Raw genomic sequence first — 21,633 nt, forward strand, 5'->3', positions numbered from 1 at the left:
GAGTAAAACAGAGATTACGAATTGCTTCATAAATGTGAATATTTTCCTAGGGCCGGCAGTTTTAAGGTCAGAGTTCAGAAGTAGATGGACTGCACTTTCGGAAAACTTGACAAACAAGCGTCACTTAGAAGTGTGAGGCATTAGGGATTTCTTAACCTCAGTTTTCTCATCTGTAATTTGGGTTAATAACAGTGTCTACCCCAGAGCAGTGCTTTGGACATTATCTGAGTCAGCATTAGTAAAGCGCATGCCTGGTATAAGGTATGTTTTTTATAAACATTTTATGAAACCTGATATGTGAATCGGTTATTGACAGATACCAGTTCTTGCCCTTTAGAGGGTTTACTAGTGGGTTCCTCCACTGGAATGGGGAAATATCATCTTCTTTGTAAACCTCTAATAAGCACATACCTTTTCTAGAAAAAAAAAAGCAGAAAGTGACGTATCATAAAAGACAAAAAAATTTAAGAAGAATATTAAAATGGAGTTTTAATATAAATTCAAGAGGAAATAAGGAAACACATCGACCCATCTTTGGGCTTCTGCATGTTGGAAAAACAACGTGGTATTCAGCAAACACCTTAATGGTGTTTTGTTTCAAGTCGGTAAACACACTGAAATATCTGCAATACACTTTTCATGAAACCTTTCCATCTAAAGTTCTTATTTTTTTTAACTATCCTGCCAACTTCCAATCATTTGCACTAACGGAAATGATATGATATGGTGTCATGAATAATTAGAACAGCTAATCAGATGAATCATTTTCAGGATGATTCACACTGCAGATTTCTTTCCTGTTTTTTCTTCCAGTTTATTTTATCTATTTCTTCCAAACCTTGGTTTGGATAGATGGACAGAAATACTGCCTTGCATTCTTTTCGGAGCACTCTTGCAGGAAGCAAACACTGTTTGCTGTATTAAAAGCATGTGAGCGAGGCACTGGGGTGTTGTTCTAATGAGAGACTTCTGATCACTTCTTCATTTATATATTGCTCAAGTCTAACTTATTTTTAGAATCTTAGGCCCCCCATCAGCATGTCCAGGTGCACATGGAGGATATGGCAATACATTGGAGCCTGCACAGGACACCTGGTACCGGAACAGAGGACAGAACAAATTGATCAACTACCCCAGGCATATGTTGGCAGTGAAAGTCTGGGCAAGTGGAGGCACTAAGGTTGACTATTTTAGCTAGTGATTCTGAAGAGATTTCATCATGCTTGCAATGGTGAGACTGGCAGCAATTCAGAACTATTGTTGAACTATCAAAACCACTTGAGCAGTGCCCTGGGAGCATGCCCTGGGAGGGTGGGCACGGCTTCTCACTTTGTCTCTCCCCTTCCCCCAGATATAGGAAGGAAAAAACAGACTGTGAAAACAATGGTCTTTCCCACTTTCCTGCAGGTTTTGATCCTTTGAGCCCTAATCAATTATGTAAAGATCATGAAAAAAAAATCCTAGGACCCCTTTTGCACAGTCTTAGAATTGGTCCAGACACAACTCCTTTCTCACTCTTGGACAGCTGTAAGGAAGTGGCCACCAGTTACTGCCCTGCATTCTGACACCAGGGACTCGGAATGCTTCATCCCAATGCTACTTTTCTCTAGGTAACCCATATGATGGTTTGTCAGCTTGACTTGAAAATATGTGTCAAGCACTTTCATTAGTTTCTTCTTTCATTCAACAAATACTTAGATGTTGGCCACATGCAAGTGTGTCAAGTATACTATGTGTAGTGGACAGAAGTGGGGAAGACAGGCCATGGCCCAAGGGAAGTATAACAGGCTACGTGCCTAGGGGAGCAGGGGGAGGAGCGGAGGATAAACACAAAGATGCTCTCGCCCAGGGGTGGGTACTTTGAAGGAAGAGAAACCAGGACAAACATACAGAATGCTTGCAGGCACAGCAGAGTGACTTTGCCAAGATACTCAGCAATGTCAGCCCCAAAAGAATCTATTTCTGTTCTTCTACTATTGGCACTACTCCCTGGCACATCTCCACTCTGGCAGTGAGTCTCAGTATCAAAGTGACTACACACCCGCCTGAAATGGGACCAAAGAGGAAGGAAGGCATGGAGGGAGACTCCCAGGAGGGGCCAGCATTCCAGAGGGTGCAGAGGCTCACTGTGACTTAGGAGGTTTGGTCCCTTGTGCTCTGAAAGGGCCAAGTGCCTTTCACCACAACACATGAAAAACAAAGCAGGCACTTTATCACCTGCCTGCCTCTGCAAAGGTTAAAAGACAGACAAAGAAAATTGCACTGAATGACTGAACTCCACACTGAGCCAAAGCCTACAAAGACAAGTTGAGATACGCCTTCCAAGTCACCCTCAAATAAGATTCTCAAGCAAAAGGCAAGGAGGTGGTCAAAGAATCCACTCACATGAGTGCACTATGGCCATGCATGCGTGCACATGTTTTAAAGTGGGGGGAAGAAAGCAGAACCAATCAAAAATTTAGTCTAGTGCTTTTACGTACTTTTAAAGTAAGCTAACTCATTAAATTAGTGAATGGTGAAGGTATTCTAGAAAATCCACTCCAAGTTTCTAGCTCCATTTTGTCACAGTGATCTAAAAGTGATTTTTATGGACATTTCACTTAGTAACACAAAACTCTGTGTTATCAATTACATTTGCCTAACAGTGTATATCATGCAAACACTGTTGAACAAATCTAAAGTGAAATAACATGTGAGGCTTTTGTAGTATGGCCAATTTTGAACTGTTCCTGAAACTGAAAGACAGGATTAATTCAGGCAGCCAAATTCACCAATACTCCTTAAATATTACTTTGTTGATTTATTACTGGATTTATGGTACATCAAATTATTAAACACAATAGGTAAAAATGAATACCAAGGCCTATTTTGAAAATGATCTCCATACCCTAAGCTGCCCTGTTCCAAGACACAGAAGGAAGTATGTGGTGGAGCTTCACTATTGGTATACGCATAACCTTATCCTGGCCTTTCTCTGGGAGGATGGCTGTGTTCTCCATGGCCAGCTGCACAGCTTGGTGGGACTGGATCCCAGTCCCCAGAGTCCTGAATTTCATGGTCAATGCCACATTGCAACTACTGGGCTTAAAGCCAAGGAGGCATTAGGAGAGGGTTATGGCCTTGGAGAGGGGAGGGCCCTGTGTCTTTGGCAGACCAAGAGAAGAGCCACCTTCCTCCTGGGCAAATAAGGCAGGACATGGGCAACCTGTAGGTGGCAGAGTCATCTTCAGCCATGTGGGAAGTGCCCCAGATTTGGGGGATTGCCAGATATTCCCTGAAATGGAGAGGACACAATCTTAACCAGACTTCATTAAGAAATCAAAGTGGTCCTTTAGTTAAGCAAACCGGTTAGTGCAATTTTCTTAATTTGTAGCATACATGCTACTCTGTTTTTGCTAGTATCTAGATGAGGAAAGGATGTGGATAGGAGGGAGGGCTCAAAACTGGAGAACTAGGGGCACTAAGAGGCTGTTGCTGTGAACTCTACAACCTTCTCTGATATGACAAATATGACAAATGCTCCATCACGGCCACGTCAGAATCAATGTATTCCTCTACCTTAGCTTTGAAAGTGAAGGAAAAAACCATAAATAAGTGAATTTTTATAGATATATGTCAAATTGGAATTTGTAACTGTCCACAATAACACCTACACTCAGAATGATGCCTTTATATTTCACTACAGTTCATTCTAAAATCCTAACCGCCACATTGAGGACACTTGTTTGGCTGTAGGATCTGGGGGCAGGAAGGAATGTAGCTGTACTCTCCCGGTGGGGAAACACAAGCTCAGTGAAGTTCCTACTCACAGGATTCCGTGTGCACTTTGAAGATTATCTAATATGCTGCTCTTCTCCAAAAAATGTAAGGACAGCAGGTTGAACTAGAGACATTTAAACAACCTGGCTGCAGCAATTAATATCTCTGTCACCTTTCCATTGAATTTAGCATAAGAAAATAAATCACCAAAACACATGCATGTGTTCACCATTAGATTTTAGAAACAAGCACTTCCTCTGAACCCAGACAGCTGGCAAAACCATGGCAACTATTGTCATGTACTTCCCCAACACCAACAGGGAAAGCCCAGTTGGCACCAGCAGGTGTTGCTTGGCAAGGTGGTGGAGGCTCACCTGGAATGGGATGATATCTCGCTGAGGTCACCCATGCTGCCCTCGGCAGCACCGCTGGCAGAGATGGTGGCTGTGTAGCCATGCACGGTGTACATCTTGGCTGGATCATCCTCAGGCCCTGAGCCATCAGCTGCATCAGCCCACTGCTCAGCTCGACTGTGGATCAGGGACCTGCTGCCCGTCAGGTGCATGGGGCCAAGGATGGCAGTGGGCATGCATGGGGCTGTGTCGATGCCACTATCCGTGGAGGCCCCTTTGATGTAGGTTAACCCCAGCAGATCGGGGTCCATCAGATCCCCTGACCCAAAATGCTTGTCATCGCTGTTGCTGGAGGTGTTACTGGAGAGCGTGTTGCTGCTGGAGTGACTGGAGCAACTTTTATCTCCAATCTTGGGAAGAAAGAACAACAGAGAAGCTTCAAGCAAATCCCAGACTTTGTAACTTCTCATGTGGACCTGCAGAGGGGACAAGCCTGAACCCTCACTACCATTTCTTGTCTGCGGGCAGAAAAAAAAAACTGCTTTTCTCAATAACAGCCCAGATTTATTCAGAAGTCCCTGATTTACAACTCCTCTAATTTATCTGAAGTTTAACAGGTATCTTTAAATCTTCACCCAGTCATTTGTGCATGAAGCATAAAATGATGGCTACAGTTTTCTCCACTAAGAAAATAACTGAACATGGTTATACAAATTAAGAGGGACTGCGGAAAACTAGTAAGAGGAGGAGAGCAGCTATTTATCAAGATAGTGCTTATCAGACAAATTCAGGCAGAAGATCCTGGGGAGAGCCACCACAGCAGACCAAATGAGCTAACACACAGTGAGCACTTTGGAGCTGGATGTCCCAAGGTAAACAAAGAGCCCAAGTGAAATTTTGGCCCAAGAGCCAGAGATGAAACTCTCTCTAGACTAAACAGGTCTGCAAGACAGGCAAGAATTTGGGGTCCCAGAAAACAAAAAGCAAATAGAACTGAATAAATATCCCTGTCTATGCAATGTGCACAGACAGACACAGCCCCTCTTCAGAGCCTGGGAACACTAACAAGCCCTGAAGCATCAGCAAAGGGCTTGGGAATGTGATGAGAATCAGCCATGCCCTGGCTGATTTTCAAGTGGTTTGGCCTTTGTATGTTTCATTCCATCCTATTAGATCCTTAAGCAAATCCCCTTGATCTTTTCACTGCACACTGATACTCTGCGACCCACACTCTCCTCCTTCTCCCTCTGCTAAAACTGCCTAGAAAACTCAAGAGGTGGATTTAAATGGATGTGGCTACGTATGACTGAACACAAGATCATAGCCACAGCTAAGGGAAGAAATGTCACATGTCACTGGCAGACAATTGGGAAACTTGACTGATGACAAAAGAAGGAAAAGGAAAGGCACAACTTAATTCAGGAGCAGATTTTCTAAAGAGGCAAACGAAAAATTTGTTGGTTTTATTTGGCAACAATCAGCAAACATTTGCTGCCTCCACACTGAACTGTCAGTTGTTTGGCTGAACCGCAGGCTCCTGAGACCCACCTCTTTCTTCTGGGGAGAGCAACAAGGCAAGGTCACAAATGACCAAGGATGGCCAAGTGGGCACCAGTCTACCACCCCCTGCGTGTTGGCCAGTCATGCTGGGATTACCCTGGATCACCTGTGACTACATTACACCACTACCTGTGTGAAGTTTCCCTAGCCACACACAACACTTGTTTTATGTTTCTGTATTATGTCATTAAGTGGAGAGTGGCTGAGAGACTAAGAATGGATATTATTCAGTAACCTTAACACTGGAATCTGAGGACTGAAAGGTAGAGGATAAAATATGGTTAGTCCTGTGATCTTTCTTTGAGGTCTTTTATACTTCAGGGAGAGAAAAAGAGAATCTTTCTTCCTCTGTGAGTCTGGGAGGTAAAGCAAGTGCCCGAGAGCCCCTGGTGAGCAACAGCCAGGAGCAGTTCCTGGCTAAGGGAGTGACTGCTGACTCAACAAGGACTCACGTGAGAAAGCTTGTTTGGGGAATCCTTGCAGCTCCCATCCTTCTGCAGTGCTCGGTCTTTATAGGAACTCAGGACTTTGGAAGGTGGCCCGTGCCATTTGGTTTCTGTTGCATCAAGAGAGAATAGTTAATTTCTAGATTCCATGGTAGTAAGAGAATAAAAACAAACAAAAAGCCTTGAAAACAACAATAATAAAAACATAGGAATAGCAAGAATGGTTTGGTCAAAACAAAACAGTGCCGTGGCTCTAGAACTTCCACAAGAGTAGACAGAACAACCACTACAAAATAAATGTCCTACTTCCACAGGTACCACAGCCATAATCATGCCACCCCTCGTGTACTGGGGGCCCCAGCTGGTCACCTCAGCTCAGTGCACATAGAGTGAAGGGAAAGGAGAATGGAGCAGGGGGAGATGGGGGAGCAGAGGTGGTGGATTTCTGCCCAGGACCTCCTGTCAGTTACCTGGATGTCTGCTTCCTTCCATGGCATCCTCCCGCTCCCGGGCTCCATCACATTCCAAAGGGCTTGAGCTCTGGTGCTCGAGCAACAGAGGAGACTGGCACCTGTAAAGAACCCACTATTGGGCCTGTCCTTCCTCACCAGGGCTCCTGCCAGACGGTCCAGGTGCTCTGGCTTCTGCCAGGGCCAGGAAGGGGAACCTTCTTGTCAGAAGCTGTGTTCTGACAAAGGGAAATGCAGGATCCATGGGCCCAACGCTGCCAGAGCAGCTAGACGTCTCCTTTCAGCACAGGGTCAACAAAGGTGCTCAAAGGCCAGCCATTCACCGGTAAGGAAGGGCTGCAGATGTCGACAAGTTAAGGAACCCCCCAAGAGTGGATGATATGCCAGCAAGCTAGGAAAGGCCTTGCTGGTTTTCTCCTTGGGAACTACATGCACAGCACTGCTAATCTTTATAATACATTTTTTAAAGAAAATAAAATATGGTTAGCTCTAAGCTATATCCAAGTGGGTTTTGTTTTATAAATACCTCACATAGAAAGTAAATCATTGTATGAAAGTAAAAACAGAACACATTTATGTTACAAGGAGGTCCATTTTCATGCAGTAATGATTATAGATCCTTCTTTGCAGCAAAAGACTAAAAGCTTCTTCCATTTGTGGGGTGGAGTGGCTATGAGGAAAAATCCATCCTCTATTTTCCTCAACTTTCAGAATATAATTTAATTTTTAAAAATTAGAATAAAAAAAATTTCACTGACACCTTTAATGGATTTCATCTATTCTAAGGTAGGGAATACATTACACTCTGATTCCACACGTTTGCTTCTAAGTACAACTGAGAAGAGATCACTTGGGGAGAGGAGACACTTTCCCCTGCACTCAGGGAGATGGTGATATGACCTTGTGTTCACCGATGAGTCTCCCCACTGCCCATGCCCTCTGATCTGAACCAGCATGACCATCTCCTGACCACCACAATGGCACAGCTCCATCTCACAGGGGCATCCATACCACACTTGCTCTTGTTGTTGGGGCTTTAGGGATCAGTCAATGCAGGTCTCTATTCCCAGGAGTCCCTTATCTCCCTGATCTGGGCACCACATTCCCTCTGCAATGCATGCCATGCAGCTGAGCGGCTGACGCATCCTTTGCTGCTTCTCAACTAGTGAGCAAATGACCAGAAAGATGTGTCAACTGCTAAGCCTGCTTCTCTGATTCTCCAAGGAGTTTCCTATTTCAGTGAGTGGGAATTCCCAGTACTATGGTTTACAGAATCACTAAATCCTTCATTTTCTTGTTCAAAAAGTCTTTATAAAAATGAAAAACCAGAGTCTGAACAGTGAAGTGAGCACTGTCCACACTGAAGTGATGAGCTCTCCAACCCAAGTTGGTCAGCTCTTCAAAGCACACCTGGCATTTCTATAACCCTCCAAAGCCCCCAGGTTCTCTGGGATAGCAGCAAGGTGAAAGGGAGCTGTACCCATCATAGCCCACTTGTGGTCGCCAGGGTCCACTCCCACCAGGTCCCGGGTCACTGGATGATGACTGGTTGCTGGGAGAACTTCTGAAAAAAAAATGACTAGAATCATTAACAATGTAATGTGACAATCATTAGCAATCTGCCAAGCACTTTGACCTGGCTTATTTTGTTTCATATATAATCTGCTTTGATAATGACAAAGAAGTAGAAGCAAACCACATTACAAAGTGAAACAGATGAAAATCACGCAGAAACCAAAGTGGTCCTGAGCTACCAGGTGGCTTCTGGTTGGCAACTTGTCATGTGGCTAGAAGCCTGCACTGTGTAAAGACTCAAAGCAGTACCACTGATTACTCTACTTGTGAAACATGAAGAACAGTAATACCATCCCAGAAAATACAGAATTATAAAACACTGCTAATTCTTGTTGGAAGAAACTGAACACGAGTCATATTTTAGTTCTATATTTAAAAACCTATGCACAGAGAAGATCTAAATTTGGCAAGCCATTTATTTTCACACATCTATTGAGTGCAATCCTATTTTTCTTTCTTCAGACAGGCAGAAATGAGTAATACTTATGAAAACTCCCTCGATGAAGATGTGCTTGCCAAGATTTCCTTTAGCTCCTAGAAACCGCCTGCATTTCCCCCTACAATGTACCATAGTCTATTTAATAAGTAGATTTATCCTTCCTTACAGGATCCTGTTTGTTGTTGACTGTTCCTTCCATTAGCACTATCCAAGTGTATCTTTTTTGGCTACATGAGTTTATAAACTCATCAGACATTTGAGTAAGTGGTCTAAGGTCAAGAAGATGTAAGGTCAAAGTGAAGTGACACATTCTATTCCTATATATAGACTGGAAAGCAGAAAATGGAGAAAACAGAGAGCAACCAGGTACTTTAATCCTGTTTGCATGTACTCAGTTATACCTAGCTTGGGCCTAAGCATTCTTTTTGCCTGCAATGAATCATGTCATCCTCAGGACGTCCTGATCAGATCTACAACATCACCATCATCAAATGAAGAATTAGAGGCTTGGAGACAATAAGTGCCAGGCCCATGATATCATCTATTAAGACAGACCTGTGATTCCAGCCTGGGAAACCTAGTTCCCAGGCCATGCAGACCACAGCTTACGAGACCAGAGCCTGCCAAGTCACTCTAAGGAAACTCATGCGTCTCTTGTCTCCAACACCTACAACTTTCATGAACACCAAGATAAAATAAAAGGAGCAAGAATTCACAGCAGTAACAAAACCCTGTTTTGCACACTTAAAATGATACATGCAAATTAGGCATCCAAAAATTCTCAAGAGCCTGATGTGATGGGATTTAACATTTAAACAACTGCACTCATTCATTGAAAATTAGTTTTAACTCTGTATGAAAGGAGGAAAAAACCAAGGACGTGCTTATGATCAGGGGATCTCTTGAAAGTATGGCTCACGTTATGATGGTGGGATTTCATCATTCATGTTTCAGTCTTGTTTTATTTCTACCTGAACCTGTTCATGCTTCTCTAGAGGCCCGTGCAGAAGAGTTCCTGGGGTATGTTTCCCAAGGTGGCTTAGGGAGCCTGCTGGATATGATAAGAGGATGCCGCACAATGGGGAAAACTGTGGGCTTGATGGGCAGGACCTGCATTTATCAGCATTGTTGCTGGACTGGGAGAGGACCACGTTCCAGGCATTGCTGTGGCTAGGGCCTGTGCTGTTCACTCTGTGTGCCAATATGTTCAGATTCAGCTGATGTACAGCCAAGTAAAAGAGACTCTGCTTATGATTCAAGTTCCCAACCCCAGTTTCAGAAAGGGCTGTGTTGAGAACACAGCACCAACATTACCTTGTGCCATCGGGAAGCTTCCGGTCAAAGGAGGTGCTGCGAGGAATGGCAGCCTGGGTCTGCTGCAGCAGCTGCTGGCACTGAAGACGATCAGGCGTGCCAGGGACAGGGGAGGCCCTGGAGATGGGCTGCAGGGCAGGGGTGGGCACTCGGTGCCACGTGGTGTTCCTCCTGAAGGGGGTCTTGTACTCGCAGGGGGTCCCCTCGCTGTCCAGTTTGTATTCCACCATGGGGATCCGGCAGAGCTCTGAACAGCCTCTGTTGGGCCAAGAAGATAGGGTGAGAAGCATGACCCAGAGTCAAGTCTTCTGCATGGCTACCTCCTGGCAGCACTCACCAGCACACAAGACACTGTGTGCTTCTCAGGGACCCCAGTCAGTGACGGACAGGGATTCACTCTAAGGAGCATGTCAGTTATAAAATGATGTTCCCCAACCATTCCCTTTCTTCTGCCTGCAATTACTGAATTCACAAAAAGATTGCCTGTGGTTTTTACCTGGTGCCAAAGCAGGCACACATTACCGTCCATGCTTGCTAAGAGGCAGGATACCTGCTGATCTGACTGTATGGGTATTAAGATGGTCAACAGAAATCAGCACTTGGTACAAATTCTAACCTGCTGCTCAGGATATCCACATCCCAGTTCCAAGTCCCAGCTCCACTTCTATTTGTAGCTTCCTTTTAATGCATATCCCGTAAGGTGACAGGTAATGGCTCAAGTGGTTGAATCTCTGCCACCCACATGAGAGATCTGGGCTGAGTTCCTGGCTCCCAGTTTTGGCCCAGCCCACTCTGGTGTGGGCATATGACAAGTGAACCAGGGGATGAAAAACCCGTTTCAGCCTTTCTAAAACAATAAATTTTTCAAAAAGCTAAACTACCAGTAGGTAAGGAGTTATTTCCCCAGATTCCATAATAAGCAACTAGAAAGATTAATATCTGCAATAATAAAAGACTTCTAGGACTCTACAGGTTGCTAAATATTTTAATGCACTTCTGGAGATAACAAACATTATCTACTCTAATTAGAAATCAAAAACCCAGACACATGAGACACCTTGTTCAAAGATATCAGAAGGACCAACACTGGGCACACCATCTCCATCCACATTCCTGTCTCCAGACCCCAGTACTAAGATACTTCAAACCAATGTTATTTTAGGGATGATGGAAATGTCTAAATGTGTGTATGATTAATGCATACATGTGCCCAAATTCATCAAACCCAGTGCTTTGTATGCATGCAAATGATTATATGCCAGTTATTCTTCAGTTTGTAAGAAAAAATCCTAACAATTAGGAAGAGAAGAGCTTCCTCTTGTCCATGGGCTTGATGCTTCCCAAAGCTGTTGGGTATATGCAATACATCTGTGACCCAGGCTACTCAGCACCCAGGAGAACTGGTCCAAAGTCTGCAGCTTGCTAGATGGATGTTAACCACAGCATGTCACATGCTGGGGCTGGCAAATTGGATTCTATCTACCCTCTTTGTCCTCCTTTGCCATAGTTCCTCTCCCAGTATTACAAATACTATAGGAGATTTATCTTGAGAATTTTTCAATGTCTCCTTATTGACTTCCAGTGACACTTCCTGTCCCACTGACTTTCCCATGGTCCCTGCAGAGCCATGGCACCAACACAGTAGCCACCAACTCCATGTGTTCGCTAAGAACTGTCTGGAACAGACTATACTGTTGATGAATAGTATGATTTTTCATTAATTCAAACTTAAAAGCTGATATTCAGGTTCTTTTTTTTAAAATGTATACTTGGAGTAACTTGACTTTAACAATCTTTTTGCAGTAACTAAATTTTATGAAATCTACAACAAGTATTTAGGAGAAAAAATTCAACATCTGAATTGAGACACTCCATTAGAATACAAATATAGAGAAAAAACTATTTTACTAATAACTGTGATCTATTTATTGAATGTTAAAATAATAATATTTTGGAGACATCGAAATACATACGATCATTTCACATATTTATACTTCTGGAAACTAGAAAACTCAAAATGCAATATTTCTATTACACAATCCCAGCATAAAAAGGGACCTGTTGGTCAATAACTGGGCCCAGCCATAACTCAATGTATATTTGGTCTAACCCAAACTGCTTATCTATCTCATCCCTTCTCCTTAACCTGGGGCCACTGCACTTCCCAGTTTGGTCCAAGTCTTATCCTGAATCCCACCTCCTCCACAAGATCTGCAACTGCTGAACAGCACAAAGAGCCAACGAATCATGATGTAAATTTAAAAAAAACTATGCACTCTGTACAAGTGGCCTGAGTGGGCACAGAACCACAGGCAGAGGACAGAGGCTGTACTTCAGGGTCAGTGGCCCTTAAGAGCAGGTACCTTTCTGACATAAGCCACACAACTGCAGATACTGGTCACAGACATGGCTTGTGGTGGCCATGTGTACTGATGATCCAGGAAGAAATGATTAAAATTCAGTTTCAGGTTTTTCCAACTCTGGCTAATTGACAGAGATGAGTTGTTAGGCAGTATATATATGTGTGTGTGTGTGTGTGTGTGTGCGTGTGTGTGTATGTATGCAAATATTTTGTCTCTCCAGGTAGTTTAGAAACTTCCAGGGCAGATCAACACACCTCTTAACCAATAATATTGAATACATGTTAAAGTGTTTTACCTATATAATCTGGACAGACATTTTAAAATATCGTTCAATAACCAGGAATCAGGGTCACATGTCATATCCTCTATTGGCCTGAGAAAAGTGAGAAACAGTGGAAGCAGACACTGTTTATGGAAAACATGAGTGTTCACCATAGCAAAGTCAGCTGTGGTTTTCAGCTAAATAGTCACACTCATGAATGCCCATCAGAGCTTCTCCACAGGTGACCTCCTGGCAGGTACGTAAAAGCTGTTAACCTGATAAGTTTATGACTTGTCAGACATCCCTTAATTTCCCACCAAACTACAATGAGCAAATTGTATTGTCTGTTCACTTGACCAAAGTCAGCCTGGAAAGCCAAATGGTGCAGCTGTGCAAGGACACAGTCACCAAGAAAACCCTAAGTGTGTAAGTCAGGGTAACTCTTTCTAATTTACCATCACAAAAGCAAAATTCATTTCTCCTTTCTAGTTTACATTTCTCTGGGTTTAGTGACTTTCATGGTTAATTAGTGGTTAAACTCAGTGGAAGTCCAGATTTACTGAGATTACAGCATACCTTATACCTAGGCTTTCCTTAAGAGTTTTCACTCATGGGACTCCATGGCTTCCAATGTTTTTCTACATCCCTTTGGAATGCTGATTCACCCATAGGGTCAATAATCTAACGAAATGCTGTCAAAGTGAGATACTACAGTGGCATGACAGCAAAACATCAACAAAACCTGATCCTTACTATTGTCTTCCACTCTAAGCAAGTCACTGCATGTTCAAGCGAGCTGCTTCAGCTTTTGGTTTCAAAGGACATCTCGGTCTGAACAGCTAAAGCCAAGGAAGCTAGAATTGATTCCCATCCAAGTGAAAGGTTCTGAGGTTATATTTTGAGTGAAAGGAATGTGAACTTTGAATTCTGTGGACCAAAAGACAACTTGCATTTCCAGTGCTTGTTTGGGCTTCAAGTTCATTTGGTGTGGACTTGATGTGTACGGAGGAAAGAGAAAATGGATGGCTGAGTAGTGTGGTCTACTAACTCATTTTCATACATTTTGGTCTTTAATAGGATACTATAACTTTAACTTGAATTTTTAAGATAAATGCTATATCCATGCATAATAATGGCTAGTACTGGAGAGTGTTAAAGGTTTGTGCAATGCACTGGGCTGAGGAGCAACAAGTGGAATTATTTCATTTTCAATCTCTTGCAGGTGGTCTTGTGTATGAGTTTTTTTAAAATACCAAAATAGCCATTATTTTGCCCTAATAAAAACAATTCTCAAAAGAATGGCTTTTCGTAATATCAAAATTAACTTTGTCATATGATACTTGCATAGCAACCTCTCTTATAATACTAGATTTTGCTTTAATTCCATAACTAAGAAACCAAGTACCACCGAATATCACCAATTTAATACCAAATCTAGTCAAACTTAGCTATAATCCGTATGTATGAGAAATTCCAAGAAGGATACATATAGAAAAATCCAAGTCCTTTTTAGGGAAGTGGGAAGAGATGTATAACAGAATCAGAAATTGACTGCAGAGGTGGTTTATGTTGTGCTTATCAGAGGTAGATCTGCTTCTGTCCTTGCCCTCCGTCTCTTTCCTTCTTGGGTAGCAAGGTGCCCCAGCTCATCTGGAGTGTCCAACCTGGGGCTGCAGTGCAGGGACACAAGACAAGTTTTTCCAACCACTAAGGGAAAGTCAGCTGAAATACAACCAATACTAAACGCAAAAAGACCCATCACAGAAAGACATTACTAAAAAAGCAAGCCGTTCTACTGGTGTGTAAATCAAACTTTTTCTTTTTTTTTCAGGAAAAGATTTCAGCTTTTTGCTTTCCTATAATAGCATAAAAATTCAGAGCTCATTGAAAGATACGTTTGGCTTCCTTTTGACGTACTGAATCAAATCAAGGAATGGCAATTGCATTTATAGCTTCTGGCACATTTTGCAGTTTGCTTGCCAATAGGAGACACTCCAAAATGTTAGATCAGTCTGCGGGATCAGTTGCATGTAAGCATATTGATTTCCTCTTGGCTCCATAACAAATGTACACAACATCGAATTACACTTCTAATTACCATGTTAGGTAGGGATCAATAAAATCTCTGCTTCAGGGTTAGACAGGGAAATAATTTTTAATGTTTCTTATCTAGCCAGTAACTTTTTCAAGCCTAATCTCTCTCTGGAAGGCAAACCATTTTATAGTCTAAGTTTACTGAAAATGCACTGGTTAATAATCTTGATTAATAAACTCTAAGAATGACAAGCAGTCACATTGACTGTAATCCTCAGAGGATCTACATTTTATCACTATATTCTGAAAAACAACACTGCTTGTATTTCTGAATTCACCTTTGTGGATCTCCCAGGATGGCTCAGCCCTGAACAAGGGATGTTAATTGATTTATTCATACCCACATTCATGGGCTTTCTACCTGCTTCCTGTTAACATACAGTTTCTCACCATAAGATGTCTTGGTATAAAGCTGCCATCACTGCTTGGCTTCTAGGCATGTCCAGCAAGATGTGGTGTCTACTCTGGCTCCCAGTTAAGATAGCCATACTCACTGTCAACCACTCACTGCAGTACATGGAACCCCTAACTTCAGAGACACCCATGAAGAGCTCCAAAGTAGCACTGACTCACAAGGTACATCTCTTTCCAATGATACCTCTAGCTTCTTAGAAGAGACCTCAATTTACCATCATTAATTCAGACACTTGAAATAGACTTTCTGTTGACCAGGTTTTGGAACTAAAGCATCATCACTTTGACCTCTGCAGCCTGCCCATTGGGACCTTCACTGTTGGAGCCCAGACAAGCAATCCAGTATCCTTCACTTGCTCCCAATAGGAACTCTGACACCAATCCAATTCTTTTCTGTTAAAGAGCAAGTCTTTATAGACTTATAGTCTAGACTTATAGTTCTTACAGTCTTGTAGACTTATAGTCTAGAAATGTGACAGTCTCATTAGACCCTCTTCCTAAAACACAATAGGAATAGCAGAGGGTGTATCTAGATTTACATATCAATTTTGTAAAGACATAAATTCATAGGAATGAAATGTGTTACTATTTGTAATTACTTTTTCTGCATTACTTTTTGCTTCTACAAAAGAGGAAACACTTAATAACTGAAAAAGGCACATAAACGTTCATGGAAGTTCAAGATAACAGATATTCATACAAGACTAGAATTTTAACATTGAAAATTATAAAAATTTTAGAACTATAAAATCCCCTTTATATTCACCTATGAAACAATGCATTGTTACTCTCTTATTTTATTCTTCTCATCTTGCATGAAAGTAGGACACATGAATGTTGCATTATGCTACTTCAAAACTGAGAAATGAGGAGAATCCTAGGGGAATGATGAATAGAAAAACAAAACTGAAAACCCAGAGAAACCTGAGAAAGTTCAAAGAAAAAACATATATTCTCTACCTCTCCCCCACTAACCCTCTCCCAAAGGCTGTTGAACAAATTGTCTGGACTGGGAAGATCACAACTTAATTACATGACTGTAACTTGCCCTTACTCTGAAGCTGCCTAATGGTTTTACTTTACTTGGCTGAGACATATCCAAGCACCTTTAAACAAGCTCAGTAATCAAACTCAAAGGGAAAGGAGGGAGACGGGATAAGAGAGACAGAGAAGAGATAAAGAGATCTCCTCCATCTGCAGGTCTCCTCTCTAAATGCCCACAACAAGTAGGGTTTGGCCAGGCTGAAGCCAAGAGCCTGAAATTCTTTTTTTTTTTTTTTAAGATTTATTCATTTTATTACAGCCAGATATACACAGAGAGGAGGAGAGACAGAGAGGAAGATCTTCCGTCCGATGATTCACTCCCCAAGTGAGCCACAACGGGCCGGTGCGTGCCAATCTGAAGCCAGGAACCTGGAACCTCTTCCAGGTCTCCCACGCGGGTGCAGGGTCCCAATGCATTGGGCCGTCCTCATCTGCTTTCCCAGGCCACAAGCAGGGAGCTGGATGGGAAGTGGAGCTGCGGGGACTAGAACCGGTGCCCATATGGGATCCCGGGGCTTTCAAGGCGAGGACTTTAGCCGCTAGGCCATGCCGCCGGGCCCAAGAGCCTGAAATTCAAACCAGGTCTCCCATGTGGGCAGCCATGGTGCAAACACAGGGCATCCCCTGCTGCCTCTCAAGGGGCACAAGAACAGACAGCTGGATCATGAAGAGGCTGGTACAACTCTATCCTTTACTTCTAGCTCACCACCTTGAGTTGCTTAGCACCTCATTTTCCACATTCTACCCTGGAAACCTCTAGGTTTTTTTTTTTTTTTTCCCCAGAAGAATCAGAGAGGTTGGAACATTATGAGAGCTAATGAGGGACAGGACCCACAGTGGACCTCAGGTCCTTTTGACTCCCAGTTCAGCACTCTTCTCAGAACAGATGGCTGTTCGTTTTTTGTTTGCTTGTTCATTTGTTTTTGTTTCACTTTGCCTTCTTTCTTTCTTTTTTTTTATTCATTAATTACATTGTATTATGTGACACAGTTTCATAGGTACTGGGATTCTCCCCACCCCTCCCCAAACCCTCCCACCATGGTGGATTCCTCCACCTTGTCGCATAACCATAGTTCAATACTTTGCTTTGTTTCTAAAAAAAAAAAAAATCAAAGAACATTCATTCAGCCCACAATACATCCTATATTCCAGGAGATGGCTGAAAGTCTTTAGAAACAAAAGCAGAATCCCTCAAATGAAATACCTGTTTCTTTTATGTTATGTACTTTGTAAAAGAATCCTTTCATAGCCCTGGGAATTAAAATAATTACTGATATTTTAATCAATTAATGGCTGTTATGCTAATAACCTGCTAATAGTTAAGACTTTTTCCAAATTATCCAACAAGGTGACAGGGGAAATTGATGTTCATTCACTTGAATCACAAACTCTTTCTGGCACATAAAAAAAAAATCAAAAGCTTCCAATAGCATGATAACCACGTGGCAGAGCTTACTGTAAAGGCTAGGGCAGTGTCATACATGAAATTGGCACCAAATTAAACATAAATTCACTTTTCAACAAACCTCCTTAATTTACATACAGAAATAGATGCTTAGACTGTGGATAGAAAAAGAGACGTCCAGGCCATATACCACTTGACCAAGCCCTCTGAAAGAAAGTCTGGAGCTGAAAAGCTATCTGCCACATGAAACAGGAAACAAGGTTATCTGGCACTGAATAATTCATCAGTTCCCTTCCCCTGCCTTCCTCATTAGTGACAGAGGCAGACCATCTCTTTGTATCCCTGTACACAGGACAGCACTGGACAGAGGTTCAGACAGCTGTTGCTGAAATGAATCACTTCTCTCTACTTTGTTGCTGTTAAAAGTTTGAGAAATGGAATTACTTTTATTTTATTGTTTTTCTTTAAAGTCTCACCATAGAGATTTTCACTGGCTATCTGATGCTTGAGTTTTGGTGAGTGTATTTCTATTGGGAGGTTATTCAATAGCTATCCATTCTTAGCCATGGTGTAACTTGTCAAGCATGACATGGTTACTTGCTCAGGAGAAAATATTCTTGCTGTATTATCATCCCTTGTAACATGCAAAAACAGTGTGGGCGCCAATTGTGGATTATTAATTGGAGAAGGTGACACATATTCTGCACTATTTGGAGAACCTCATTAGAAGATACCAAGTTGTTTGAGAAAATAATTTTTAAGTAGCCAAAAAACAAATAGGAAATACTGGATTTTAGAATGTCTGATCCTAAGTGCCAGATGAAAAGGAGTTCAGGAAAGTAAAGAGTACATCTTTCCTGTGCATTTTAGTACCTGTAGCTTCCAGTATAATCTCTGAGAGATCAGCTAAAGAGTGGCTAAACAAGTGGAAGCAAGGCAACACACCCTCAGTTCTGTAATCTCCTGTTCTTACTGTAGAGTAACAAGAAAATGATCTGAACACTGTGTGTGGCAGAACTGGACAGAGAACTCAGACTAAGGTGGGCATTGAAGGTGACTTTTAGACTTCAAGCACTGACTTATTTTCACACTTCACAGTAGAAATTTATTACTGGATGGTCCATAATATAGTGTCCAACATTTATTTTCACATAAACAAATTGGAACTCTAATAAAAAAAACCTCACATGTACCCAAATTCCAACTCAGCATCTATTTTATATACATAGCTAAACTAAAAAATTGAGTCTTCTTTCCTGGTTCTTTTTTCACATTCTCTTCGCCACATATTTCAGGCAGTGAATAGTCAGGGAAGAAGCAATAATATAGAAGTCAAACACATAAAGTTTTAATTAAAAAAAAACAATCCCACTGATTTACATTATATAGAAAAATATGTCTTGGAAAACATGTCAACAAAGTACAAAAAATCATGCAAAGCAGATGCAACACAGCAAGAAGTTCCATTTCCATTTTTATTGGACATATTTACTAAATTTACTCACACTGTATAACAACTCATGCATAATTCTGATGAGCTGTTACTTCCTTTAATTCTGCTCCCTTTTAAGTTGACATGCTTTCCTTAAAAGGACATTGATAGAATGTGAGTCACCTTGGAGGACTGGAGGCTGGGGCCATCCTAGAGGCTACAAACCACCCCTTTGAGAACAACAAGGATCTTAATTAAGCATCCCAAGCAATGGCAACCCTTCTTCATCTTCATCCCAGAGACTACCTGGAAAACATCCACACTCCTTTAAAAAGCCCTCATTTCCATTTGAAGACCGTTATCCTCAAGCTGCTCCTAGCCACTCATTCCCAATGTATATGAATTCGGTCCAGGCTCTAGTCCCAGCACGAGAGCAGTTAATAAGCATTCCCAAAGGTAGATCCTTCCTACTTGTATCCCCTGACGCTCCACAACGAAAATGAAAAATGTTTCTGCCATGCTTTAAAGCCGAGGGACAGCTGGCTTGTCATCTTCCCCTGTGCTGCATAAGGGGCCTTCACAGGGCAGGTAGTATTTGAGTCAACCTAGAAATTCTCCCTGCTAAAAACTTAATTCAATCCAGCAGCTTCTGAATTACAACTTAACAATTTCCAACCAGAGGTCAAGCACAGCTAGGCTATAGGACAAGTCTCTCCTGCCCCTCACAAGAGCAGTGTGCCTTCCACCGACAGCATGTAGGATAGATATTAACTGGGATAAGTGGCAAAAATGAACAGCAGCATTGTGCACAATGTTTATGAACACTAAAATCTTTAGTAATACATTCAGGTAGCCACTTTGGTAGTTCTTATGGCAGATATGTAATGATACAAATATTACACACACACGTATACACAAGTATATTCAAATTTATGCTACTTAAAATAATTTTTCCCCTCCCTGACAAGCACTAAAAGCCAATCTGTGAAAGAAACTAGAGGTAATTTCACATGCCACAAATCAAACATGCAATTTCAGCTTGCGGTAAATCCTTGTGTATTTTACTATGGGGATAATGACACTAAGGGCTGCATAGTTTAAAAGGCTTGTATTTTAATTTTTAAATGAGTCAAATGCTAACCATTTTCCCATTTAGTCCCTCCTCTACAGTGTCTTAAAAAAGTCTAATAATGCACAAACACACCAGGAGCAAGGATGAAACTGAACATGGCATCGCGCGCACAGTAGTGCCAAGCAAAGGGCTGGGGTGTTGACAGAACAGCTGGTTATGGGAGCCTGTCAGACAGAAGCAACCTTTTTATCAAGGTACCCAGACAGTTATAGACAGAAAACTCCCAAACTAACAGAAACACGTATTTAAAAATCTGCAAATTCAGATCCACAGAAAATTGGAAAACTGAGTTGAAAGAGGTTTGAATGTTATATGCTGGGCTTAAAGCCTCCATGACTTGCAGAAAAGTAGGTGATGGGCATGGCAATTTTGGAGTGTTGCCACCAGGCAAATGGCTAATTTTAACATTCTGGCCAGAGTACAGAGACAGTTATTTCCCATGTACAAGGTGGACAAAAATCTATATATTCAGAGCATGATACTGATGAGACTTTTTGGAAACAAAGACAAGAATTTGGTTACTTTCAGTATAAGAATTTATAATTTTTTACAAGTCATTATGTGTAGACCAAGGTTGACAACTGACTCTCTTTTAATCCAACATGTCCTTGGAGAAAAAGATAATAGCCCAAACTTTCAAATTGTGGTTTCTAAGTTTGTTTTAACTGATAGATATTTCACTATTTCTCAGAAAATTCTATTATTTAAAATCACATGGTCTCAATATCAGACATAATCTTGCATCTTTATTAACCCGATCTCTTGAAAACTTAAAAAGTACCAGGAAGCATCTTAGAGATGTCAGATGGAACTATTACTCTAAAGATGAACTTGAGTTCATTATAACCTTTGTTTTAAACACACTGGGCTAACATGGAAAACAAGGTCAAAGAAAGACTGGGAATAAATAGCAAGAAAACTAGAAGAAAGAAACTTATACAGAATTTTCCATACTAATCATAGGGGAACATGCAATAAGACGGGTTTGTTTTCTAAAAGATCCTGGTTTAGACCTGACCTATTCAATGTGGCAACTGGTAGTGTAAGTGGCTAATCAAATGTTCATGAATTAAAACGTAAAATTCATTCCCACAATTGCACCAGTCACATTCACATGTGTGACTGATGGCCATAAATGGATCTGGGTCACTGCTTGGGACAAGCACACTGTAACATACAATACTGGACAGCGCTGGTTTAAAGTATGAGGAAAGAGGATGGAGAGGAAAGAGAGATGACTTCATTTAACACATCCAGAAAGTGGCAACAATAATCTCATTATATTTGCATGATAAGAATTTCTATTTTATTATGAAAGAAACGAAAGTGAAGTTTTATTATTAGCTAAGATGTGTAGGCCACACAGTTCCATGTACTTTACTTAATTTATTTTAATTTATTTTATTTACTTTATTTAATTTTCAAAAAACTGTATGAGGTCGGCAGCATTACAATCCCTATTCAACAACATGGTGAGGTGCGGAGAGAGCATCTGTTATCTTCCAAGATCATTGAAAATCTGGATTCCAACCATATTTTCTCTGTCAAAAACCAGAGCCCTTTTTGCTTTC

General features: G+C 41.5%; 1 protein-coding gene across 2 annotated transcripts in view; it reads right to left on the reverse strand.

Annotated features, from left to right (window-relative positions):
• Positions 1 to 21,633, reverse strand: part of SIPA1L2 (signal induced proliferation associated 1 like 2) — a 100,301-nt gene that overhangs the window by 33,745 nt on the left and 44,923 nt on the right. For both annotated transcript variants that reach the window (XM_036495152.2, XM_004578534.4), the window contains exons 9-13: positions 9,917 to 10,174; positions 8,069 to 8,152; positions 6,589 to 6,689; positions 6,125 to 6,228; positions 4,134 to 4,522 (exon numbers count right to left, since the gene is read on the reverse strand). In XM_036495152.2, coding sequence (XP_036351045.2) covers positions 4,134 to 4,522; positions 6,125 to 6,228; positions 6,589 to 6,689; positions 8,069 to 8,152; positions 9,917 to 10,174 — 936 coding nt within the window. The remainder of the gene's footprint in view (positions 1 to 4,133; positions 4,523 to 6,124; positions 6,229 to 6,588; positions 6,690 to 8,068; positions 8,153 to 9,916; positions 10,175 to 21,633) is intronic.

This window comes from Ochotona princeps, chromosome 10 (genome assembly GCF_030435755.1).
Source record: "Ochotona princeps isolate mOchPri1 chromosome 10, mOchPri1.hap1, whole genome shotgun sequence".
Taxonomy (NCBI): domain Eukaryota; kingdom Metazoa; phylum Chordata; class Mammalia; order Lagomorpha; family Ochotonidae; genus Ochotona; species Ochotona princeps.